The sequence below is a fragment of the Myotis brandtii genome, unplaced genomic scaffold (genome assembly GCF_000412655.1).
Source record: "Myotis brandtii unplaced genomic scaffold, ASM41265v1 scaffold38, whole genome shotgun sequence".
NCBI lineage: Eukaryota > Metazoa > Chordata > Mammalia > Chiroptera > Vespertilionidae > Myotis > Myotis brandtii.
Genome location: NW_005364596.1, coordinates 3,134,244 through 3,161,399, shown reverse-complemented (window position 1 = coordinate 3,161,399; position 27,156 = coordinate 3,134,244). Strand labels below are relative to the sequence as shown.

At 43.4% G+C, this 27,156-nt stretch overlaps 1 protein-coding gene across 1 annotated transcript in view; it reads left to right on the top strand.

Annotated features, from left to right (window-relative positions):
* The first annotated feature begins 6 nt into the window (after positions 1-6).
* HADH (hydroxyacyl-CoA dehydrogenase) overlaps positions 7-27,156 on the top strand; it is a 45,235-nt gene continuing 18,085 nt past the window's right edge. Inside the window, exons 1-3 of the mRNA XM_005872420.2 lie at positions 7-211; positions 23,410-23,538; positions 26,497-26,654. Of these exons, the coding sequence (XP_005872482.1) occupies positions 80-211; positions 23,410-23,538; positions 26,497-26,654 (419 nt within the window). The 5' untranslated portion in view covers positions 7-79. The remainder of the gene's footprint in view (positions 212-23,409; positions 23,539-26,496; positions 26,655-27,156) is intronic.

Below are 27,156 nucleotides of genomic sequence, written 5' to 3'. Positions count from 1 at the left end.
CTAGTGGCTGTCGGAGCGTCGCAGTCGCGCCTTCGCCGAGTTTGGACGCCTGGGCCGTCTCCGTGTTGCCCGCAGCACCATGGCTTTCGTAACTAGGCAGTTTGTGCGCAGTGTGTCCTCTTCGTCCACGGCCTCAGCCACGGCGAAGAAGATCGTCATCAAGCACGTGGCGGTCATCGGCGGTGGGCTGATGGGTGCCGGCATCGCCCAGGTGAGCCGCTCCCTGGCAGCGCACCCCGCTCCTTTGCTGCCCACCTGAGCTGAGAGCGCTGGCAGGCCGCGACTCGGCGAGGTGATCCGCGGAGAGGCCGGGGTCCGCGGGAGACCCGGGAATTGCCACCAGGCTCCTCCCCGGTGTGGTTGAAACGTCTTGCCTCTGGGCCTGTGAGTGGTCATTCCCCAAAGAGACAGTGTCTTGGGGCCGAGCCTCAGTTTCCTCGTCTCTAAATTCCACCCGAAGAGGGCTGGGTGGAGGGTGCTAGCGAATGCACTTGGAACTGGCTCCTGCAGAGAGAAGATAGTGTTGTGTGTGCCCAAGGTTGAGACATAACTTGCTTCCTTGCTGCTTGGCTTTCACCCGAATTGCTTCCAGAGACCTGCAACTTTGTAGAATTAAACGGTCTTTGTAAGAGCAGTTTTCTGCTCTCCTAAAGGATCTCCTTTCAACCTCCCGTGTGTTTCTTTTGCTTGCTGGGTTACAAAGAATAATAATAGTCATCACTTTTGTAGCACTTTGTAAAGTTACCTAGTAAGGGCTTGGGAGGCCCTGTTAGTCCACCAAAGGCCATGCAAGGCAACTTTGACCTTTGACCTCGTGCCCTCTGTGCTGAGAACTGCAAGTTTTAGGGGCTTGGAGAAAGTGGGAGGAGAAGACAAGGGGTGAGGGCCTCCAGTCTCAATGTCCATCTTCAAGACTGCCATGTTCCAGCCTAACTGTGGCTCAAGGTCAGTTGTGCAATTGATTACCTGGATACTGTGATATTTGCTGCTGCTTCCCCCCCCCGCCCCCTCCGCAAATTCCTGTTCATATTGGAGAACCTTGATTCCCATGTCTTAGTTGATTATATTCTTATCATTTCAGCCCTTTGCACCTTATATTGTTGAAGCAGAGAACATTACCTAATTTTTCTTAGTGGAGTACTCAAATGCAGTGGCTACAGTCATGAAAGAGTTTGTTTTCAGTGTCCTTCCAGTCAAGTTCACATTTCTGTGCTTGCTCTTTAAAAATCATTGACTATTATTATGTATCTCAATTTTCTTCTCCCTGCAAAGTTTTTGTAACATATTAATTTGATTGCATTGTCTCCTAAAATCTGTATTTCATTAACGTTTTATCCTTCTAACTTCTTACAGTTTTCCATTTCTCTCTTCCAAGATAATGTGTTTGGACATACATTTTCCTTTTTATTGTGTGGATGCCTTGGCTGCTAGGTTATGGTGTCCCCTTAATCTGTGTTCTACATGAGATGTGAGGAGTAAGTCCCTTTAACCTAAATGTTACAAATATCATACTATATTATAGGATATTCAAGCTTGAGCATACTTGTATTCCCTTGCTCCACCAAAAATCTCCCACAGCTGTGAGAGTGAGATTTGTTGTGGGAAGATATAAAATAATGTACGTATTTGTTTAAAAACAAGATATTAGGGCCTTAAGCCTACCATCTGTCTATATTTATAAAAGCCTAAGTGACCATTACGACCAGTTGACCTCTCAACTGGTCACTATGAGGACGCTCTGACCACCAAGGGCAGACGCTCAACAGAGGTGGTCAGTGCGCTCCCACAGCTAACCCCCCGAAGCCAGCCAACCTCCCTCGGTCCCTCCCCCCGGCTGGCTGGCCCCGATTGGCCCCAGTGGGGACTGGGCAACAAGGCCCCAATTGCCGGCCAGACCAGGGGACCCCAACCGTGCACAAATTTGTGCACTGGGCCTCTAGTACCAATATAGGAAACGCATCCAGAAACTGTTGTTAATGGTGACTTGAAGACATCAGTGGAAGAGGATTAGAAACTAAGTAGAAAGCATTGTTTCAGGTTGCTCAGCTCTTAGAATGCTGTATCCATTATTGTCCAGAAAAGGGTGTTATGCTGCACAATCATGCCCAGAGGTAGCACCTAAAATTATGGGTATAGTATTGGAGCTTTCATCTCAGAATGGGGGGAGGAGGTTGACATTGATGGGGAACATAAACTTGAATAGTTGGACCAGGGGAGTGAGTGCGTTTTGAAATTTAAGGGGGGTAGGGGGAAGAACTGTTTATCCCACAGGTTGAAAATACAATGGACTGTCATTCCAAAAGTTGAAATGGTGGACAGTCTTAAGGATAAGGAGTTCCGTTCTTACAGAACAAGGTTTACAAGAGCCTCAGTCACTTTAGATGAAGGCTCTAATCCTGTGGAGGGGAACCATGCTTTCCTGCAGAACATCTCTGTGCTACTCACAGCCAGTCGGTTGGTTGGTTTCAGCAGTTTGGAACTAAACTGCTAAACTAATCAGCTAAACTTTAGCTGATCCATTTTGCACTCCACCTTCAGGCTTGCAGTTCTAAGCAGTATTGCTTCATTCTTCATGCTCCTTGACCTACAGCTTTTGGTAGAGGGTGAATCTGTTCTGCTTATTAAGTGCCACAGAAAAGTAGTTGATATGTTTGACTGGAGATTGGCTCCAGTTCAGTATGGGGAATTGGATGGCTTATATGCTGGCTCTGCCTCATGTTGGCTATCTTAACATGGGAAAGTTACTTAACCTCTGTGCTTACTAATCTCTAAACTAGGACTAATACTAGCACTAGCCTCATAGGAGAATCTAGAGCAGTGGTTCTCAACCTGTGGGTCGCGACCCCTTTGGGGGTCGAACGACCCTTTCACAGGGGTCGCCTAAGACCATCGGAAAACACATATATAATTACATATTGTTTTTGTGATTAATCACTATGCTTTAATTATGTTCAATTTGTAACAATGAAGTTGGGGGTCACCACAACATGAGGAACTGTATGTATTAAAGGGTCGCGGCATTAGGAAGGTTGAAAACCACTGATCTAGAGGATTGAATGAATTAGCACAAGTCGGGCTCTTAGCACAGTGTCTGGCACCTAGTAAGAGCTCACAAAGGCTTGGCCTCCTTTATGATTATTATCTTCATTGCTTGTCCTTTTGCCCTTCTCCCCTCATACCATCTCAGATCGTTGCTGCTAAGATAGGCCTGTAATGTTTAGATGGAGAATATTGGTTGTGAATCTGTTGCATCTCAGTCTTGATGGCAAATGCCAGTTGTCCAGGGACCTCTGGAAAGAGGAAGGCACTTTTTGTTTTCTCCTAGTGTATTGTTAATCCTCATACAGCTTTTTTTTTCTTTTTAATTTTCACCTGAGGACATGCTTAGAGAGAGGGAGAGGGGGGGAAAGAGGGAGAGAGAGAGAGAGAAAGAGAGACCGAGACCAGTGTGTGAGGGGATGACACTGAATGATTCTCTCTCATCATCGATGTTTCTGTCTCTCCCTCTCCCTTCCTCTCTAAAATCAATAAAAAACAAACGAACAAAAAAACAAGCACAAACTAGCATTTCAGGTAGGCTATTAAATCACATTGAGCTTCACTCTCGTGAACTCTTTCTGAAGTAGCTTTAATTTTAATCAAGGTGTAGTTCTGTTTACAATCTTTTTTGTTTCCTTTTTATTGAATTTATTGGGGTGACACTGGTTAACAAAATTACACAGGTTTCAGGTGCACAATTCTATAACATCATCTATACAATGTATTGTGTGTTCACCACCCCAAGTCAAGTCTCCGTTCACCATTTATCCCTTCCATAACCTCCTCCACCTCCCCATCACCCTTCCCTCCAGCAATCACCACACTGTTGTCTGTGTCCATAATATTTTTTTATTGATCATTTTTCCTATATTCCAGTTTATGCTGAGTAGCATGGAAAAAATTAAACAGATTTTGTGGGAGCCTGACACGTTTCTTGAACAGTTAAGCAATTTAAGACAAGTGAGGTCTGTGCTTAATTACAATTGATCAGTGCACAGGTCATTTGTACATATGTATTCTCCAAGGGTGTCTACTTTGCCTGTCATTTGGTTTGTTTGTTTTAAATTTTAAAAATTTGCTTAGGCTGCAGGTTAATATTTAAGTCAGGCTAACTTGTTTTTGCCCATTATACACTTCTGACTTGGTTCTGATTGCCAATTTGTCTTCAGCTGGATACTGGGGCTGGCAAAGCTTACAGCATCAAATGACCCTTGAGTAGGGATCAGGTTGTTTTTTGCTTTATAAAGGAGGAAAAAAGGGAAGAAAGGTACTAGCTGTGCTTTCCTTCAGTTTATAGAATGAGTTCTTTATAAGGTTTTCTTGTACATTGCCTTTTTTCATATAGGGAGCCCAGAGAGCTTGTAGCTTTCATTAAGTCACTGGTAAGGAGTCAGTGAGTTCCCTGGGCATGGAATTTCTGAGGCTGAATTTCTCAAGGCCCCAGTACAAACTTCCTTTTAGTGCTCACACTTCTTGGAGGAGGTGAGAAAGTTTGCAAAGTCTTGAAGGGGGTTGGATCTAGGTTCTTCTCACCCAAAACTTTTTTTTTTTTTTGGTCCCTCTTAAAAAGCAAAAAGTGCACATTTCTTCTGCGGAGAGCTTCTTAGGCTGTTAAGCAAAAGAAGGGAGAGGGGAACATTCTCAGCTACAGAGGAACATTTTCCTGACATTTGTGATGCTTGATGAGGACTCAGATGGACCCAAAAGCTTCTCCCAGCCACTGAATTTGTTCACCGTTTTCTTCTCTGCCCCAGCTCTGAATTTTCTGATGCCAAATAGAAGAGGGATCAGAGTTGTTCTGTATTTTGTCTGTTTTGCAGTGAGTTCATCTCTGTTGAAATTAGCTTGAAAACAGTGCAGTGGCCTGGAAGAGGTTTTTGGGATCACAGGAGACTGACACAATCTCTTCTTTTGAATGTTCTTATAGAGGGAATATTTTTATTCCCAGGTGTTAACTTCTCCTCAAGGGTATGGGATATGTTTGTCATGACATTCTTCCCTCACTTCCTATATTGTTGCTCACATCTTCATTGGGCTGTTCTCTGCTCTTTGTGACACACTGGGACAGTAAACAAGCTCCTGTCAGCGTCTTAGTTCTTGGACTTGGGGAGGGGCTGACCAGCATAAAAAGAATGCCACGGAATACCTTTGGACATTGTAGAGCAGAACTGACACCTCAGTCAGGTTTGGGGTATCCTCTGCCGTGTGCTAGATCCAGCCTCACTGTTACTTGTCCCCTGCTTGGGTTTCTAATTACCTTTCCTCCCCCTTCTCTCCTCTCCCCATATCTGCCTTAGGCACACCCCTCACTGCCCAGCTCTCCTGGAAGATAATGCTGCTGCTCTCTGTTCTGTGTCTCCCCTGGGTTATGCTAACGATGCGGTGGGATAGTTTCTGGTGAGTGGTGGTCCAGTGCTTGAAACTGAGCAGGCTGTGAGGTGCCTGCTGGAGTGTGGATCCCAGCCCTTCCTCTTCTGGCTGTGGGAACCTTGGGCAAGTCATTTCACCCCTCTCTGCCTCTATCCCTTACCTGGGAATTCATATACTTGCTTTCACAATGTGATGACAGTTAAATGAGCTAAGTGCTCAGAGTCATACTAGTGTGTTCAATAAATGCTTTTATATAGCTCCCTCAGGTCTAATCTGGTGTTGACTTCTCTTATTTTAGATTCTTTTAACTATCTTGGAAGGTATTTGATAGGAAGATATGGGGAGATCCAACAATTCTAAAGGTTTTTAAGACTATGTGGATTGTCGAGAAAAAATCTTAGTGCTCCATATAGACAGTTTTGGGTATTACAGTGACTTCATAAAAGCATTTACAACAGAGCCTGGAACTTTAAAAATTCTACAAATGTAACACTTTATTCCATTCAAAGTAATGTGACCATTATAATAATCACTCCTGCAGAGATGGTATTGGGGTCAAGGGTTAGAAACAGAGCTGGGGCTGGGACTCTGGTCTCTCAACTCCTGTTCTGCGGGCCAGAGATCCCAGAGGCTGAGATAACCACAGCTGTGCCTGCTCCTCTGGCCTCTGCTGTCTTATGGGGAGATGTGGCCTCTGCGGACAAGGGGATCCTTCGTGGCTATCTGGAATCAACAGATACCAGCTAGACTCAAAGTTAGGTCATCTCCATTTGGATGCTCTGCTGCCATCTTTCTGCCAGTAGACTCCAAGTCAGTTACCAAAACTCAATTCATCATGTTCCCTCTAACTTCTCCAGAGAATTTCCTCCTCTTATCAGTACCGTTGTTGTTCTTCCAGCCACATGCACTCTGAAGATAGGGTCGTGGTCAGATAGGGTTGAGCGTTGACCTATGACCCACACTGAAAAAGACTGTGAGGCTCTCCTCCATGAGGAGGCTCTCCCCTGGGTTCTCCTTTGTGATTTCTGGACCAGGCATTGTTACCTGGATTCTTGTGGGAGCCTCTTAATTAGTCCTTTCACTAAAACTCCACTCATCCTAACAAACATTGCATATTGATCGTCCTAGAGAGCAGTTTGTATTCACACCTCTCTACCCAGAAAGTTTCCATCATGGCAGCATCTTTCAGATATTCTTAAATATAACTAAGACTTGATTGATGCCATCAACATGTCCTGTTATCCCTTTTTTCCAGAATTTGTGGGAGAGTCCTGGAAAAGAAGTTATTTTCTCTACTTTACCAAACCCAGATGCTTATTGAATTTTTTGAAAAAGTATGTATTTAGCCCGGGCTGGTTTTGCTCAGTGGTTGGGGCGTTGGCCCGTGCACTGAAAGGTCATAGGTTCGATTCCTGGTCAAGGACACGTTCCTGAGTTGCAGATTCCCAGTCCCGGTCAGTCAGGGCACATTATCTTGGCTTTTTAGAAATACTTTTTGAAATATAAAAATCTAAGTTTTTATAAATAGGCCAGCCAATGAATTCAACTGTTTTAAGAATAAGCTAGCTGGCTCTAGTGGTAAGTGGTGGTTGAAAGCCTCAACAGAATGCCTTTTTCTGATTGTTCAACTTGGTGAAGATAACTCGTGATGATGGCAGAGTTCATGGTATTACACAGACAGGGATAATTTTAAACCCAGAATTTCCAGCTCTGAGAGATGTAACTGATTTATGGCTTCTCTCTTTAGATTAAATCATGAGAACCCAAAGTCAGGCCTTGTTGGCAAGGCACAGGAGCCTCGGGCACAGTCAGCGTGGGCAGCACTGATTACAAGCACTTATTCTGGGGATCAGGAGGCAGTCGGAACTCCACTGTGGCATATAGTTTGTGCAATTTTGCGATTTTTCTGAGAGAATGTGATGTTGATGAAACACAGCTCTCCTCTAGTGCTAGGGCCTATGGGACACCTCAATGAACAGTGGACGTAGTTCTTACAAATTCACCATTCAGCCTGGCCCGCGTGGCTCAGTGGTTCAGCGTTGACCTATGACCCAGGAGGTCACGGTTTGATTCCCAATCAGGGCACATGCCTGGGTTGCAGGCTTTATCCCCAGTGTGGGACGTGCAGGAGGCAGCCAATCAATGATTTTCTGACATCATTGATGTTTCTGTCTTTATCACCCTCTCCCTTACTCTCTGAAATCAATAAAAATATATATTTTTTAAAAATTCACCATTCAGGCTATGCTTCAGAGAAGCTGCTTCCAATCTGGTGATATGTTTGCTTCTGCTGGGCATGTTTACTTGGCCCTGTGGCTAGAGTACTCTGGCTTTGACAAGTGTGCTATTCACTGGGCCTATTTTTACAGCTCTGAAGCACCCTTGTCTAAAAATATTTCTTTCTGGCTAAGCATGTCTTCCACCCAGGCTAGAGAAATCATGGAGCTGAGGACATAACCTTCAAATAAAATTGTTTCCATTGAAGGATTGCTTGTCCTCAAGGACTTACAGTGTGTAGGTCACTATCATAGAGAACAAGAGTTCTCAATGGATTGATTTAAATCATGGTCACTCAAAGTGCCAGCAAGAGTCTTCCTTACTTATTGTAAAAATAACATGTTTATGGGACCAGGAAAAGAGTCCTGTTAACTTTTTGTGGTCCTCTCTTCCACTGCCTTCTCATTCTCAGAAAGTTGGAATAAATCGGGTGGTACTGTTGCGTAATTCAGGAATGAGTACAGAATCCTTGCATCCAGGACACATGAAATTCATTCCTAAATAAGAACCCTCAAGAAAATAATTATGTTCACATTGTGAGAGGAGGCCCTCAGTTACCCTGATGAAAACAGCCCTGGATCGTCAAAAGATCTAGTCTCACGTTGGCTTTTCCACCAGATATATTTGTTGTCACCATTTCCTGAGGGCCTATCACCGCCAGGCGTGGTCTAGGTACTCAGCAGACCAAGATGAATGACATTTAGTCAGGAGCCTAAAGTAAAAGAGTAGGGGAGATGACACTTAAGCAAGCGATCATACGCATTATGATGGGTGCAGTGGTAAGGTTATGTGGGGGTATTATAGGAGCATGAGGCACACAGAGCCTGGAGCTGAGAGGATCTTGGAGTAAGGAAGCTTAGTATCTAGGGGTGATACTCAGGCATATTTAATGAGGTGAAGTTGGGGAAAAGGTGTGGACAGTGCAAAGGCCTGGAGGTGAGAGGCGTAGCAGATGCAGGGAGCTACAGGCCTTGTGGTGGTCGAGTGCCAGGCAACAGTGAATGCTGTATCTGGAGAGGAGGTGGATCCCCATCCTGGAGGGCCTTGCACGTCAGGTGTAGGAACTTAAGTTTTATTCTGTGGTCACAGGGAGCCTATGAAGAGTTTGATGGAGTAAGCAATCTAGACAGAACTACCTTTTACAGAATTACATTTAGGTGGCACACTAGTGCCTGCATGTGATCTTAGGTTAATAATTTTTCTGCCTTAGTTTATGTTTTTTTTTCCTGAGTAAAATGAAGGTATTGTGCTAAATCAGATTAGTGGTCTTTGTTTTTTGATTGTGGTAAAAATACATACATAATATAAAATTTATCATTGTAACCATTTAAAAATATACAGTCCAGTGGCATTTAAGTACATGCACGTTCTTGGAAAGCCATCATGATCATCCATCTCCAGAACGCTCTTCATTTCGCAAAACCAAAACTCCATACCCATTAAACAACTCCCTGTCTCTCCTCTCCCCAGTCCCTGGCAAACACTGCTTCACCTTCTGTCTCTATGAATTTGTCTATTCTGAGTACTTTACCTAAGTGGAATCATACAGTATTTTCTGACTGACCTATTTCACCTAATATAATATCTTAACGGTTCATCTGTGTTGTAGCATGTGTCAATAATTTCCTTCCTTTTAAAAAATTTAGATATAATTGCCAATATAACATAGTTATAGGTGTTCAACATAATGATTCCATATTTGTATATATTGAGAAGTGATCACCGTAATAAGTCTAGTTAATATCTCTCACCATATGTAGTTATAATTTTTTTTTCTTGTGATGAAATCTTTTAAAATCCACTCTCTTAGCAACTTTCAAATATATAATATAGTATTATTAACTATATAGCTGGAGTTTGTACTTTTTAACCCTCTTTGTTGCCCACTCCGTTGTCTCTGGCATCCACCAATCTGTTCTCTGTATCCATGAGCTCAGTTTGTTTGTTTTTAGATTCCACATATAAGTGAGATCTTATGGTATTTGTCTTTCTTTATCTGACTTATTTCACTTAGTATAAATGAAGCTGTCAAGGTCCATCAGTGTTACAATGGCAAGATTTACTACTCTTTTATGTCTGAAAATATTCCTCTCTCTCTCTCTCTCTCTCTCTCTGTGTGTGTGTGTACACATACATATACACAACATTTCATTTATCCATTCATTCATCAATGGACACTGAGGTTGCTTCCATAGCTTCCGTATCTTGGGTATTGTAAATGGTGCTGCAATGAACAGAGAGATACATGTATCTTTGTGAGTTAGTGCTCTCATTTTTTTAAAAAAAGTAGAATTGCTGGATCATGTAGTAGTTCTATTTTTAATTTTTTGAGAAACTGTCATACTGTTTTTCATGGTAGCTGCACCAATCTGCATGCCTTTCACCAATGCATAAGGGTTCTCTTTTCTCCACATCCTCTTCGACACTTATTTTTTGACTCTTTTTTTTTAAGGTGCTATCTCGTTGTTTAGATTTGCATTTCCCTAATGATTGGTGATATTGAGCACCTTTTCTTGTACGTCTTGGCCACCTGTATGTCTTGCTTGGAAAAATAACTATTTAGTTCCTCTGCCCATTTTTAAATTAGATTTATTTATTTACTTATTCTTGCTGTTGAGTTGTATGAGTGCTTTTTATTTCTTGGATATTAACCTCTTATCAGATATATGATTTGCAAATATTCAGTATGTTACCTTTTCATTTTGTTGATGGTTTCCTTGGCTGTGCAGAAGTGTTTTAGTTTGATAAAATCCCACTTGTTTATTTTAGTTTTTGTTGCCTTTGCTTTTGGTGTCAAATCCAAAAAATCATCACTAAGACCTATGTCCAGGAGCTTGTCTCCTATGTTTATTTCTAGGAGTTTAGTGACTTCAGGTCTTATATTCAGATTTTTTATCCAATTTGAGTTAACTTTTGTGTATGGTGTAATATAGTGGTCCAGTTGCATTCTATTGTATGTGACTGTCTAGCTTCCTGGACACCATTTGTTGAAGAGACTGTTCTTTCCCCATTGTATATTCTTGGCTGCTTTATCATAAATTAATTGACCATATATGTGTGGGTTTATTTTTGGGCTCTATATCTGTTCCATTGAGCTTTGTCTCTGTTTTTCTGCCAGTAGCATACTGTTTTGATTACTATAGTTTTGTAATATAGTTTGAAATCAGGGCACATGATGTCTCCAGCTTTGTTCTTTCTCAAGATTGCTTTGGCTCTTTGAGGTCTTTCATGGTTCCATCCAAATTTTAGGATTGTTTGTTCTATTTCTGTAAAAAATTCCATTGGAATTTTTATAGGGATTGCTTTAACCTGTACATAACTTTGGGTAGTATGGATATTTTAACAGTATTAATTCTTTCAGCCCATGAGAATATCTTTCCACTTATTTGTGTCTTCTTCAGTTTCTCTCACCAATGTCTTACAGTTTTCTTATAAGATGTTTTATAGTGTACAGGTCTTTTACCTCCTTGCTTAAGTTTATTCCTAGGCATGTTATTCTTTTTGATGCAATTATAAATAGAATTGTTTTCTTAGTTTCTCTTCCTGCTAGTTTGTTATTAGTGTACCAGAGGCCCAGTGCATGAAATTCGTGTCAGGGGTGGGGGTGGAGGGAGCGGTCCCTTACCCTGCCCTGCACCCTCTTTAATCCGGGACCCCTCGGGGGATGTCCACAGGGATCAGGCCTAAACCAGCAGTCGGACATGCCTATAGCAATCTGGGACTGCTGGCTCCTAACTGCTTGCCTGCCTGCCTGTGTGATCGCCCCTAACCACCTCTGCCTCGGCCCCCCACCCAGGACCCAGGGTTCCCTCCTCCGGTCAGCTGCAGTCACCCAGGACCCGGGCTTCCCTCCCTCTGGCCGGCCACAGGCACCCAGGATCCAGGCCGGCTTCGCCCGGGCCAGCTGTAGATGCCCGGGAGCGTGGGGCGTGCAGCTCTTCTCTGTCTCCGGGGCCGCTGGCACCCGGGACCGCGGGGTGGGTGGCTTTTCTCCATCTCCCGGGCGGCAGGCTTTTCTCCTTCTCCTGGGCCGCAGGCACTGGTGCCCAGGACCATGGGGTGGGCAGCTTTTCTCCATCTCCCGGGCGGCAGGCTTTTTTCCGTCTCCCAGGCCACAGGTGCTGGTGCCCGTGACTGCAGGGCAGGCGACTTTGCCTGGGCCTGGCTCTATCAGGAAGGACGACCAGAAGATCATTCGGAAAACATCTGGTCTAATTAGCATACTACCCTTTTAATAGTATAGATTAGAAATGCAGCATTTTTGTATATTGATTTGTATCCTGAAACTTTATAGATATTTTTTCTTCCTTTTTTAAAAAAAAATATTTTTTAATTGATTTTAGAGAGAAAGGAAGGGAGAGGGAGAGAGAGAAACATCAATGATGAAAGAGAATCATTGATCGGCCACCTCCTGTACACCCCCAGTGAGAATTGAGCCCACAACCTGAGTATGTGCCCAGACTGGGAATCGAACCTCTTGGTGCATGGGTCAGTGCTGAACTACTGAGCCATGCCGACTGGACTCTTTCTTCCCTTTTTAGGGTATAATATTCCATTGGAATGTTTTTAATGCAATGATATTTCATTGCATGTATACACCACATTTTATTTAGCCATTCATCACTGATGGATACTTGGGTTGCTTCTACCTTTGGTGTTGTGAATAATGCTGCTATGAACATGGGTGTACAAATATCTATCAGAGGGGCCTTACTTTTTATTCTTTTGGGTATATACCCAGAAGTGGGATTGATGAATCATATGGTAATTATTTTTAATTTTTTGAGAATTGCTATACTGTATTCCATTGTGGCTGCACATTTTACATTTCTATCAGCAGTGCACAAGGGTTTCAATTTTTCCACATCCTTGCCAACACTTATTTCCTATTTTTTTATAATAGCCATTCTAGTGGGTGTGAATAGATCAGAGGTTTTTATACTATGCTCTAATGGACTTTAAGGATTCCATGAATTTCCGTGGTGGTTTCCAAACTCCTCTTCCCTGGTCCCTGTTTTACATGTTGTTTTCTGTTTGCATTCCTATGAAGAGGATTTTCTGGCTGAAAAAGTTTGGAAAGCCACCACACTGAATGATCTCTAGGGTATCTTCCTGCTGGAAAAGTCGATGGTTTTGATGATCTGTAACTAATAAACATGAACAATAAATGCTTTTGCCCATCTCTGACATTGCAGTAGTTGAGAAACAAAGGTGCCTCAGTGTCCTCAGTGTGAGAGAGAAGAAACCTGTGTTGGAGGGAGTGAACTTATGTGTCCGTGGCTACTCCTTGACCTGGTTCACACATGTGCCCTCAGAGAGGGACACAAACACAGGGTCAGCATGCCTCTGGCCTTGTCCACAGCCCCTTTGATAAAAGGTTTGGGACATATTCTCATGCTGGAGGGAACTAAGCATTAGTCCGGTTTTGAAGACATAGGGGTGGTCATACCGCTCAGTAGTTGGCTCCAGTTCCCCCTTTGCCTGGCATCTCAACCAACTGGGCCAAAAATTGGTTAATCTGCTCACCAAAATAACAGAGACTTTTGTACCTTTTTTCCCCCCCACTTCATAATTGTCTAAAGACTTCGGTTATTAACTTTTTTTCTTTCCTTTCAAACTAATAATATGGTTTTTCATAAATCTAAAATAACTTGAAGGGTATGTAAAATTTGTTATAGTTTCGAGCAATACAAGCAGTCATGATTCCTTAAGAACTTACTCCTAAAATAATTGACACATTGAGTTTTTAAAAAATAGGTCTATTATTCATGTATTCTTTTCATGAATATTAAGTGTCTCCCATGTGCTAGACACTGGGCTGGGTGAAAGGTAAAATGTGATTGCTGCTCCTGAGGAGCTCACTGTTCAGAGAAAGAAATATAAATATGAACAACCGACTGTAATAAAGGCACAGGTTGCCTACCTGTCATATCTGGGATGTTACATGGTACAGATGAAAGTTTTGGTGGTTTAAAACTTTAAGGTAAGGCTTTTAAACACTTATGACATATAGTAATGAAAAGGGGACATTAAAAAGTATATGTAACCCGGCCGGCATGGCTCAGAGTTTGAGCATCAACCTATGAACCATGGGTTGATTCCTGGTCAGGGCACATGCCTGGGGTGTGGGCTCAGTCCCCAGTAGAGGGCATGCAGGAGACAGCCAGCCAATGATTCTCTCTCATCATTGATGTTTCTATCTCTCTCCCTCTCCCTTCCTCTCTGAAATGAATAAAAATATATATTTTAAAAAGTATATGTAAAAAAAGACATATGTATATATTGTACTATATATGTGTATATGACGTTTATATTTACTGGAAATTCTGGTGGGCAGCAGGTAGTGGTGTGCCAGAACCACACTACATTGGTGTTTGTGGCAACAGCAACTTCAGACTCTGAAGTGGATGATGCAGCAGCTGTTTTAGAAAGGTCTCCAGGTATTATCTTGAGTTCATCATCAAAAGTTGATGTTGGTTAACTTTTCCATCTTTCCTCCTTAATACCTGGAATTTCTCCTACATACTGGTTGGTTAGTGACCTCTTTGCTGTGATTTTTTTTTAAATCCTCACCGGAGGATATTTTTTTCCACCGATTTTCTAGAGAGAGTGAAGGGAGGGAGGAGAGGGAGAGAGAAACATTGACGTGAAAGAGACACATCGATTGGTTGCCTCCTACTCCCACCGACTGGGCCAGTGATTGAACCTGCAACCGAGGCACTTGCCCTTGACCAGGAATCGAACCCATGTGCCTTGGGTCCGTGGGCCAACGCTCTAACCACTGAGAAAACCGGCCAGGGCAGATTTGTGGGATTTTTCATAAAATAGCTTTTGTGTTACCATCCTAGGGGTTGGGCCACCATTATTACACAATTGAGTGGCCTTTGGTGGCTCACACCAGCTTCACACTCTGTTATTTATTTTCTTTCAGTATTTGAAGTCCTGTATGAAAGATCTGCTATATCTGTAAATCAGTGGAAGCACAAGAGGAAGTGACCGCCTCTCCCAGAGGTTAAGAGAGGTTTCAATGAGGCAGAGATAGCCTGAGTTGGCGTATGAAGGATGAGTTGGAGTCCCCCAGGCAGCTCCTGGTGGTGGGAGTTGCTTAGGCAGGGGCCCGGAGCCATGAACTAGCAGGGAAGGGGAAGCCTGGTGTGGCTGGAAGAGTACAGGCTCAGGTTACTACTCTGCAGCGTTAGGTAGTTAGTAGTTATTTATTAGACAAACATCATGTGCAAGGCATGTGATACATATTAGGGGCTATAAAGACCAAATCAATTTCTGCCATTGCAGGATTTTAAATCTAAGAGCAGAGATTGTTACACAAAGATCCAAATGACCCAGTTTACTTTGGTATAAAGTAGCATAATAAGAGCAATAAAAATCTAGCTCTGAAGTTTCAAAAAGAGGAAAGAATACATTCACTGGGGGGGAAAAGCTTCATTGGAGCGTGTATCGTTTGAAATGGGCCTTGAATAATGAATAGAGTTTCTTTGGACAGTAAGGGTGAAGTTAAAGGAAACGTTTTTGTTCAGTCAGATTATGCCCCTCAGAAAAGTGGTACCATTAATGAAGGTCAAGAAGAACTGGTTTCAGGGTCGAGATGATGACTGTAGCTTAGGACAGAAGATGCTGGTTTCAGTACAGTTGGAATTATGAGGATGATTCCAGAAGGAAAAGATATAGAGACAGATGAAAAGAATATTGAAAGCAGAAACTTAAAAGATACCTTTGTTTAGAGGCTGAGAGGATTAAGAAAAGTCACTTAATATATCTCAAATGAATAGACAGAGATAAGAAATAGAGATAAGAAATGGAAGAGCTTTTCAGAAAAGAGGCCCTAGTTGGCAGTTTGCAGGCTGCACAAGGTGGAGCCAAAAACAGGCATTGGCTTTAGGAATCAGAAGATCATTGATAAGTACCTGTGATCTCATCCACCGGTGGTGGTGGAGGAACCATGTTGCTAGTTTGTGAATTGCATGGCTCAGGAGAGAGTGGAGCACCTGATGTAGTGAGGAGCGCATCAGGTAGCAAGCATTGTGCACCTTCCATGTGCCCAGCACTGGTCTGAGCACTTCAGTCCTCACAACAAACCTGTGAGATGGGATCAGGAAACTATAGAGAGAGGCTGCATCATTTGCTCAAGGTCACGTAGTAAGTGGCTAAGCCCTGGGTTAAGCCTAGGAAGTCTGGTTCTGGAACTTGTGCTCCATACCCTGTGCCACTCTGGAGTTGAAGGACTTTGGTCAGAAAGCAAGGCCAGCTTCAGGTGGCTAAGGATGTTTGTGCTCACCCCCCCCCCCCCCCGCCTGCTCCTTTTTTTTTTACTTTCTTTTTTAAATGAAGAGCGATCCAAGCCTGTTTGTGAAAGTGGAGCGTCATAGAAGGGAAAACCTGAAAGTGGAAACCAGAAAGAGAACAAGTCTTGGGATCAGAAAGGTGTAAGTTCAAAACAAAATAAAATACATTGTTTTAGGAGGCTGTACCTGGATCCAGTGTTAAGCCTCAGATTCTCGCTGGAGGAAGGGAACTGCCTAGAATAAAAATAACCAGCTGTTGTGATACATCAAGCACCTTTCTGGGAATTTAACATGTATTAACTCATTTAATCCTCCCAACAGCTCTATCACCTCATTTTTACAGATAAGACAGCCACAGAGGTTAAGGAGTGTTTCCTGTTTCACAGGCAGCAGATAGGCTCCAGAGTCCGGCCCTTTCCCAGCTCGAAGTGCCTCAGACTGTTCCCTTAGACCCAGCCATGCTTTTGGGGGTCAGGAACAGCCAGCATGGGAGGGCTCTGGATGCAGGCAGCCCTAGCTTCAGGTCCAGACTCTAAGTTTGCTGTGACAATGCCTCCCCCAAAGGCTATATGGACACTCAACCACTGAGCCACGGACAGGACAAGAATGTGCATGTCTAACAAGTTCCTAGGTGGTGGTGATGCTGCTGGTCCAGGACCCACACTGGGAACCCCTGTCCTAGAGCCATGGGTGTTTAGGGGCTCTTTTGAGTCTTTAATGCTCACATGGAAACTGTGATTTGTCTGTATAGATGGTGTTCTTTGTCAGGTCATTTTTGCTGTGGATAGGACTGTGATTTGATTGAACCGAAGGCTGTTTATGTGTTACCAGCCGTGGGACTTTGGAAATGTTATTTAACCTCTTCAAAGCCCAGTTTCCTCATCTATAAAATGGAACATGATGCCAGTTTCATAAGGACTGCAAAGGTGTATTAGTAGGACTTTAATTTGGGGAGGAACTGACATGTGGTTATTTAGGAGGAATTTTTATTGCTATTATCACTGAGTCTATCATAGTTACTAAGTAAGGCAGGGAAAAAGAACACCAAAAAAATCAGTTCCATGACATTTCTATAAGGTAGCATTTTTTTATTATTGTCTATTGAAATCTGGTTGTCTTGACAAATCAGGTAGCATTCCTTGTACTCCTCTAACTAGGTTACAAGAAGACAAGTTCTGGAGCCAGGTTCTTGGAACCTGGCTGCTCAGCCTCACAGCTGAGTGACCTTGGGTGAGTGATCCCACCTCTCCAATTCTCTTTCTTCATTTGCAAAATGAGGATGATGTCTTCTTCAACAGGGTTGTTGTATTGATCAGAAATACAGTTGGAACATACAACTATGTGCCCAGCCCACAGTAGGTCCTCAGTACAGGACACTTTCTTTTTGTTTCATTTAGCTTTTTTTCTTGTTCTTGTTTTGTTAGTCTTCACCTGCAGATATTTTTTTCCATTGATTTTCAGAGAGTAGAAGGGGTGGGTGAAGAGAGAGAGAAAGAGAGAGAGAGAAATATCTATGTGAGAGAGAGACATCTATTGGTTGCCTCTCACACTCAGCAGGCTGGGGATTGAACCTGCAATCCAGGTAGTGCCCTTGACCTGGAATTTTGAACCTGTGACCCTTCAGTGCACGGGCCGATGGTCTAACCACTGAGCAATGCTGGCCAGGGCTGGCTTTTTTTCTTTTTAAAGGCCTATGTTCTTTCTGTTAGAGGAGGGTAGGTAGGGACTGTTGCCTCTACTAGTATAAGCCCTCCCAGCTCTTGGGGAGAAATAAAACTATTAAAATTTCAGAAATGAGATGGCCTCTAAGTGGCCTGTGGCTGGCTAGCCATGCTTAAGGCTGCCTCAGTTGTTTGAGCCAGTCTGAGACAAGAGTCACACAGCTGTCAGGGCTGACATGGATTGTGTGGGGGGGAAGGGACAGATTGCTTGCATCCTGAGTACATCCTGTGATAGGCCATTTAGACACACAGTAGGAGAGGAATACCAATCCCAACATTGGCCCCCATAATCCTATGGGTATTTTATTAAGTATCTAATGTGTACCAGGCAGTGAGCTAGATATGCTTCATTCATCACTGCTTCATTCAGCAACTGTGCATTGAGTGTTCACTGTGGGCTGGCACTGAGGTTTGCAAGGATGAAGTTGCCCTCAGGGTATTGCCAACCTTGTGTCCCCAGGATATGACTGCAAGAAATGATTGCAAGGAACTTGAGCATTAGCTTGGGTTCCTCTCTGCAGGTGGGTGGGATGAAAATGCTGCTCTAACTTGAAATCACTTTGAGTTATGCTATTATGGTAGTTTATTGCTATGTATTAAATTGTGGCCTGCACAACAGCACTTCACCGTAAAATGATGGAGAGTTAAATTTTCTCTTTTTAAAAAATTTTTATTGAATTTATTGGAGTGACATTGGTTAGTAAAATCATATAGGTTTCAGGTATACAATTCTATAATACAACATCTGCATATTGTATTGTGTGATCATCACCCCAATTCAAATCTTCTTACATCATCACCATTTATCCCCCAGTACCTTCTTCTACCTCCCTTCACGCACCCCCCTACCATCCCTCGCCGCCCAATATCTCTTTTTCTCCTGTCATTCATCATTCAGACCAACCATATCCACTTTGGGTTGAAACTGGGATGTCCTTTTTCCCTATGTCTTGGAATAACTACACCATAAGATTTCCTTTGTATTTTCCTAAACCAAGGAAAGAAGAGCTAAAGTAGAAAAGGTTTACAAAAAATTTAAAAACCTGCCAGGGATAACTATTTAGAGCATACAAGTGTTGCTTTCTCACTAGACCAGAAATACCAGTTTAGACATTTGGGAGAGTCCAGAATTGTAGAAAGTGCTCCAGTGACTTGAGGTAGGGAGAAACATTGAGCTGAGTTCCACGAGAGCAGCTTCTTCCACTGTGCGTGCGGCTCCAGGAAGTTTTGCAGAAACGGGGAAAGAAAAGCTGCCGACTCCTCTCTGTTAGGTTTGGCCCCTGCTTTCACCTCTTCTGGGTGAGAGGGGAAAATTAGCAAATGTTTCAAATACTCTGTCACTTTCACATGGTCATCTGACATTTGCACTTGGCTCTCTTGAAGGTCACCTTGAATTAATAGTTGTTTTTTTGGCCAGTGTCTACCTATGTGTGTTGTCTGGAGTGTGCTCATTCAGACCCCGGGTGAAGCCAGGTAGTGACTGAACGGCCCAGTCTTCTCGTGGGGAGGTGGGGGCACTTTATCAGAGAGACTTTGGATACGAGTGGAAAGTCAGCATTTAGGCTGAAATGTTTTTCGACCATGATTTTTCCTGGTTGAATTTTATTGTTCTATAACGTCTCTTGGTTTACTTGAATATTTGAGGGTGCTTCCTCTCCAGGTTTGGTTCTGCTTACACCTTTAAAACCAGTAACCATAAGGCTAGTATTATGGCTCCTCAACAACAACAACAACAAAATGTCTGTCACTTTCAAAATCAAACAGGATGATGATAACTTTGAAAGTGTCTTTCTAGAGAAACGGTGTGATGTCACCTCTCTTGCTTGTTCTGCCCCCCTCTTTAAGGTTAGTACAGTGGGGCCTTGACTTAAAGTTTAATTCGTTCTGAGCCTGAGCTCATTAAGGAGCTCGTTAACTCAAATTACTCTATCAACTCAATGCAAAAAATCGGCTGAGAGACAGCTGGTATCTCAAAAAACTCATTAGTCGGGACACTCGTAAGTCAAGGCCCCACTGTACTTTATGAAGCTGGCCCGTTCCAAGTGTACTTCTCTTATCCAGCCTTCTGCGATCTGCTGCCTGATGGGATTCTCACCGTGGCAGTTTTTATTTTATTTGACAATCCGTGTTTGGAACCATATAGTTTGATTTTCATATTTTCTAAGTGAAATCACAATGTCTCTAAGTAATAGGACTCTGCCCTCATCCCCCCCCGCCCCCTCTGTTTCCTTCAGTGTTGGCTTCATCTTGTGCCAGATGTGCTTGAATTCCCCCTATTCCCCAACACCTTGAGGAGCAAAAACGCCTGAGTGATGCGTGCTGCAGGGGAAGTGAGGGACATGGGCTGGGACCAGGCAGCTGGGAAGCAGAGAACTTATGTCTGGCCTTGCTAGGATGATCTAGGTTCGAGGTTAAAAGGAACAAAGTGAAAGTCACTTGTGTCATTCCAGAGGGACTGTCAGAACACAGGAGCCAAAACAAAAGTAGGAGGTTCACCAGCCAGCACCCTGCTTGCCGCAGCCTTGCAGAGGATGTACATTCGGCAGTCACCCCGCCTCCCTTCAGCTGCTCCCCAGGGGTGCCTGTCTCAAAGCAGGTTGATTTCATCACCAGCTCCATCTGGAATTTGAGATTTATTTTCTTAGTTTCTGTGTCAGGGTTCACTACCAACATCCCTTTGCCCACCCTCCCCACCGCCCCCCCCAGATTTGGTTATTTACTACAAGGGCTCACAGCCCGCCCTCCATATCTGCTGGTTATGCATCCTCGGATTTAACCAACCTCAGATAAAAATATTCAAAAAAAAAATTCCAGAAAGTTGATCCCTAAACAATACAGTATAACAACTATTTGCATAGCATTTACATTGCATTCCGCATTGTAAGTAATCTAGAGATCATTTAAAGCAGCGGTTGCCAACCTGTGGTCCGTGGACCTCTGGTGGTCTGTGAGGTCTGAAAGGTTGGCGACTGCTGATTTAAAGTACACTGAATGGTGTGCATAGGTTCTATGCAAATGCTACATCATTTTAATAAGGGACTTGAGCATCTGTGGATTTTGATAGCCACAGCGGGTCCTGGAATGAATCTTCTCATGGATACTGGAGACCCAGGGATGACTAGAGTCTCTTATGGCTGTAATTTGTTACAGCCATAAATCAGCGAGGGGAAAGGCTACTGGGGTAAAGTCTGGAGTGACCATTCCCCAGCCTCCAGAGTCCTCTTCCAGTGGAGTCACATAGGACACACTTAATTCCTCCAGCACCAAGTTGTGACAGCACGTATGAAGTGCTGTCTACCAGGCACACTCATTAGAGCAATGGTTCTCAACCTTCTGGCCTTTAAATACAGTTCCTCATGTTGTGACCCAACCATAACATTATTTTCGTTGCTACTTCATAACTGTAATGTTGCTACTGTTATGAATCGTAATGTAAGTATTTGATAAGCAGGATGATCTTAAGCGACCCCTGTTGAAAGGGTCGTTCGACCGCCAAAGGGGTCGCGACCCACACGTTGAGAACCGCTGCATTAGAGACTCAGGGCCCTGGGTTTTTATTAGGGCTGGTCACATAGGCATCCTCTACCTAGCAAGTACTAGAATTCCTAGCTCAGAAGAAAAGCAGGTGTTCAGCATCAACCACGCTGCAGAGTCCAGGCGCAGCAAGCCTTTCTTATCAGGGAATGGTGGGAGCCTGAGTTTCCTGATGCAGCCAAGGGCGTAGACAGTCTCAGGCCTGCTACATGGTCTTTATACAGTTTCTAAAGTTGCTCTCACTTTTTACTTTGAATTTATTGAATTGGACTTTCACATTTATGTCCAGTGATTGAGATGTTGGCTAGATGGGCCTTGGTCTATCATTGCTTAGGGGGAACGGTTGTCTGGGTCAGTGGGTGTTTTGCTTTCTGGACCTGGTTTTACTTTGACGGTGCTGCCTGCCTGCTTGCAGCCTGGGCTTCTGGCAGAGGGCAAGTTGACTGACTGCCTCTGCCCTTTTATCAAGATGACTCATGCCCCCTTTACCCCTTTGCCCTGCGGGGCTTATCAGGCTGTCTGGTCCTGGCAGACTTCCTTCTCTTGGTTCCTAGGTGGACTTGGATACTGTCTCCCGGCTCCACAGGCACGGACTTGCAGCTTTCTGAGGAGAAGCGGGGGTGGGGGAGAATTGTAATTAACGCCCATTTAAAACCTGTCTTTCCATTTTTAAAAGTATTCTTTGGAAATCTCTCTGGGATTTGCACCTCTGTGCCTTTGAGTTTTGTTCTTCTGTTTCTTCTTTTTTTTCCCTTTTGTTTTTTTTCTTTGAGTTTTAGCTGCCTGGTTTCACAAATCTCACATCTTACGGGGGTTTAGAATTACAGTTGTCCCTTGTACAATGTGGTGGTTAGAAGTGCAGTCAAAGATTCATGTATAACTTTTGACTCCCCAAATCTTAACTAATCTTAATAGCCCACTGGCAGCCTTACCAATAACATAAACAGTCGATTAACACATATTTTGTATGTTATGTGTGTAATATACTGTGGCCTTGCAATAAATAGAGAAAATGTTATTAAGAAAATCATAAGGAAGAGAAAATACATTTGCAGTATTTATGGGAAAAAATCCACGCGTAAGTGCACCAGTGAAGTTTAAACCCATGTTGTTCAAGGGTCAGCTGTTCTCTTTTCTGTCATCTCCGGGCAGGTTCATTCTCGCTGACCTGCCTCTCTCCTACGAGCCTTGATTCCTCAGAAGCTCCCAAGCAATGGCTCTGCAAGGCTTCTCACACCCAGAGAGGGCATCTCAGTGTGTGGCCTCTTGTGTCATTTATGTTTGCATCAGGTCACATGTGCCCTGTTACTTATGGCTTGAACTCATTCACTTACAACACCTGCCTCTGATGTGACCAGATCTATTTTTAGTCACACCAACCATTCCACAGTCTTGGCCAAAGCTATGGGCAAACTGTGATGACATAGGGACTGTGGCTGAACTAAGCTGGTTGCTTTCAAACTTGTGGCAGTTTCACTAAAGTGCCCTCAGGATTCGGCTACAGTGGGCATGGGGAATGGAGGGGAATTGCCCTCCTAAATGGGAGTCTTGTCACTAAATAACCCTTGGGGACAAGAGTCTTTTTGCACCATTACTAGAGTTTAAGTCTTACCTCTTGGTGATGTAAGGACTGCAGAAGAGCAGAGCCCAGGCGTTGAGCTGTGCAGAACATGCCGGCTCTGAGGACGGATGTGGGGGACCATTGAGCATTAGAATATGGCTAGTGCAGCTGAGGAACTGAAATTAAAATACATTTTTTTCAATTACAGTTTACATTCATTATTTTGTATTAGTTTCAGATGTATAGCATAGTAGTTAGACAATCATATACTTTACAGAAGAATTAGATCTTTAATTTTACTTAATTTCAGTAGCTACATGTTGCTTGTGGCTTTGGTGTTGTACAGGACAGTGCAGGAGGTAATTGTAGTGTGACCTTTGGAACTTTGATTTAGATGGCAGGTTTTGAGCATTTTTCATTCACATAAAGGGTTTAGAACAGCGCCTGGTGAGAGCTGTGTTTTTAGCAAAAACTGTGTGTCTAGATAGTGTTCGCCTTATTATGCTGACTTAGTATTTTGACTAGAATGTGGAATATGAAACTCTATATTTAGCTTTTATATTTTATTTTCTAAACAAAATTATTATTATTATTTTTTTTGCTTTAGGTTGCTGCAGCAACTGGCCACACAGTAGTGTTGGTGGACCAGGCAGAGGACATCCTAGCAAAATCCAAAAAGGGAATTGAGGAAAGCCTTAAGAAAATAGCCAAGAAGAAGTTTGCAGAAAACCCCCAGGTAATTTCTTGTTCTCAGCATCCTCAAGACCAGTCCTCTGACCACTTCACATTCTTGGAGGAAGGGTGAGGTGCTGGCCTTTGCTTACTTTTTCAGTTTGTTTATGTAAAACACATTTCTCCAAAACTTTAGACCAATATAATAACATAATCACTAAACATACAGGGGAGACTGGTTAAAAAACAGGAGAAGTAAATAACCACATTGTTGGGTGGGATTTGAGGTTGAGGAGAAAGTTCTGCAGGTAGTGAACTCATTCTGTCCACAGAGTTTAGGATTGAATGACACCTATTTAGTTATAAGGACGCACGAGAGAAAAACAGAAAGATAATTCTCGTACTTGTAAGTTAAAAAGAGAATGAGACCATAAATACTGTGTTTTGATGGAAACTTTCGGTTGCTTAGGTAACATGTAATGCCTGTTACTGATGTACTTGTGAGAGAGGAAAATACAGAGTCATTGTCACTTCCAGCAGCAGCAGAGGTGCGAGAACTTGAGGAAGGCCTGGAAGGCCAGGGATCTGGTTCACTGACTCCTTTTCAATGGACCTTCACAAGTAATTAGAAATACTGCAAAAGTCACCCCAGTGAGTCTTTGCTTACCTTTGTCACCTTGTTAAAGTTGCGTAGGGTTGATTTCCTTGGGGCTTGAATGGAAATTCTTCATATACAGGCAGAGAAGAGTGCAGGTGGGGATTTTGTTCTTTTTCATTTGAGATATCCACAAGGATGTGTCTAGGTCCCTTTAAAAATCTTTTTATTGCCCTGGCCAGGTGGGTCAGTTGGTTGGAGCGTCATCCCATACACCAAAAAAGGTGGTGGGTTCGATTTCTAGTCAGGACACATACCTAGGCTGCAGGCTCGATCCTTGGTTGGGAGGCAACTGATAAATGTTTATGTTTCACGTCCATGTTTCTCTCTCTTTCTCTGTCTCAAATCAATAAAAAAAAAATCCTTGGGTGAGGATTAAAAGAAAAAAATTTTATTGTGATAAATCCATATAAGAAAAAATTTGCCATTTTAACTCAGTGACTTTAATTAATTCACACTGTTATACAACCATTACCACTGTTTGTAAAACTTTTTCATCTCTCCAAAGACTGTACCCATTAAACAATAATTCCCCATTCCCTTCTTCCCCAGTCTCTCTTAACCTCCAGTCTTTCTGTCTGTCTGAATTTACCTATTATAGAAACCTCAGTAAGTGAAATCATACCATATTTGTCTTTCATTTGGTATAATTCTTCAAGGCCCATCTATGAACTTCATTCCTTTTTATGACTGAATAATATTCCATTGTATGTGTATACCACATTTTGTTTATCCATTCACTTGTGAGTGGATACTTGATTGTTTGTTTGTTTTTTACCTTTTGGCTATTATGAATAATGCTACACTAAACATCAGTATACTATCTGTTCAAGTCCCTCTTTCAGTTCTTTCAGTTATGTACCTAGAAATGGAATTGCTGGGTTATATGGCAATCCTGTTGTTTTTTTGAGGAATCACCAATCCGGTTTCCATAATGGCTGCACTGTTTTACATTCCCACCAACAGTGTACGGAAGTTTCAGATACTCTACATCCTGGCCAACACTTGTTATTTCCCTCCCTCCTTTCCTTCCTTCCTTCCTTCCTTCCTTCCTTCCTTTTTTTCATAAAAGCCATCATAGGAGGTGTGTAAGTGGTATCTCGTCTTTTGGGTTTGCATTTTCTTAATATCTAATCACCTTTTAAAAATCAGAGGGACAGAGTGGATCTAGTTTTCAGAGTGAGTTTGAACCCAGATCGATAACCTGCATATTTTACTTGTTTACTCTGCAGACTGTCCTCAGTGGGCAGAGACTCAGCCCCGTCCTGTGTGTAAATAAATGCCCCTGTGCCCAGGTAGCTGAGCTCCCAAAGAGTCACTCCGTAGGAATCCAGTCTCCTGACATTTCTCATCTCTGCCAGAAACATCCTCTGAGATAGACGTGTCATCTTGAGCCTGTCTGGTTGACGTACTGTATTAACCTAATATCAAGCATCTAAAATTTTATAATATTGATTAATTTTGAAATGATATCTTCGACATATTGGGTTCAATAAAAATTTTACCTGTTTTCACTTTATAAAATGCAGCCAATGGAAATGTAAAAGTGACCTGTCCTCTCACTTCATGTTTCTTTTGAACAGCTCTGAGAGTTGGCTGTTCAGTGATGATTTGGGAGCCTTGGCTGATTATGACCATTTCGATGTCCATGGGCAAATTACATTTTGAAACCAAATGGCAGAACTGTCTGTTCCTGCCCTGAGGTCTGTTTGTGGAGACCTGGAGTCATGATGAGGAAAGATGGGACTTGAAGCTCTTGAGAGCAGAGGCTGTGCCTGGCATGTTTTTGAAACACCAGTTGCTGGCCTGTGATGGGCGATTATTGTCTGGGGAATGCTGAGTTTGGCTTTCTTACCCTCTCTGTTGCTCTTACTCAGCTCTTCCCTACCTCCTGTGAGAGGGCAATAGTCAGCACCACCTCCCAGACTGACGGATGGTCCTGAGCTAAGCTTTCACCCTTCCCCGGAAGGACAAATTATAGGCTTCCTGGACCAGAACCTGGCAGCCTGTCACTCTGGGGACAGATGTCAGCAGGCCAGTACAGGCGCTGTAAACAGAAAGTTTAGTAACCAGAGCAGAGCTGGCCAGAAGCTTGGAAGATTACAACCTATAGCTGACAGTGATAGTTGACCAGCAGCTGGGCTTGTTCACAGGCTGAATTCTTGCCTTGGTACCTAACATACATGGAGATGCCACTGTCCCTAAGCAGGAACATAGGGAGTTTATTTCTCAGAATCTTGAGGTGCATTCAGGTTGTGTCAGGTGTGTGGGCCTAGTCTCACCCTCCTCTTTCCTTCACCTTAGCAGTCAATCACACTCCATTTTCCAGTGAGCTCAGTGAATGTCTCCTTCCTTTCCCGGCAACAGGCAGGCAGTGAGTTTGTGGAGAAGACCCTGAGCAACATATCGACCAACACAGACGCAGCATCTGTAGTCCACAGCATGGACCTGGTGGTGGAGGCCATCGTGGAGAACCTGAAGGTGAAGAACGAGCTCTTCAAGAGGCTGGACAAGTTTGCCTCTGAGTACGTGGACCCTGACGTCCTTGTTGGGTCTGAGGGCTTCCTCCCAGGAATATGGCTTCTGGCTGTAAGCCCACGTCCCCGTGTAGCCCACAGCTAGTTCCCTTGGTCTCCATTCACCATTCCCAGTTTGCTTCCTGAGGATCCGGCTGCCCTGATCTGATTCTGGTCCCCAAACAAAGGTGGAATTTCCCATGGTAAATGGAGGGTCCATCCGGGTCAGGCCTTTGCCTCTTGCAGCATCTGGGTCACGGGCCCTCGCAGGCCAGAGGGTGGAGGAGGGCATGTCCTTCAGTGTCTGTTGAGGACCCTCAGAGCAGTTTCCTATGTCCCCTTATTTGGGTGGAACTAACAGAATGGTGTAAGAGAAGGGGTGCCTCTGTCTGCACAATGTTTTCCCAGGGCTCTCCTGTTCTAAGCTTTATCTGTATTAAATCGTAACAGTCTTGTGAGCACTAAAGGAGCATTAAGTTCTGACCAGGCTCTGGCGAAGGGTGGGGAGACC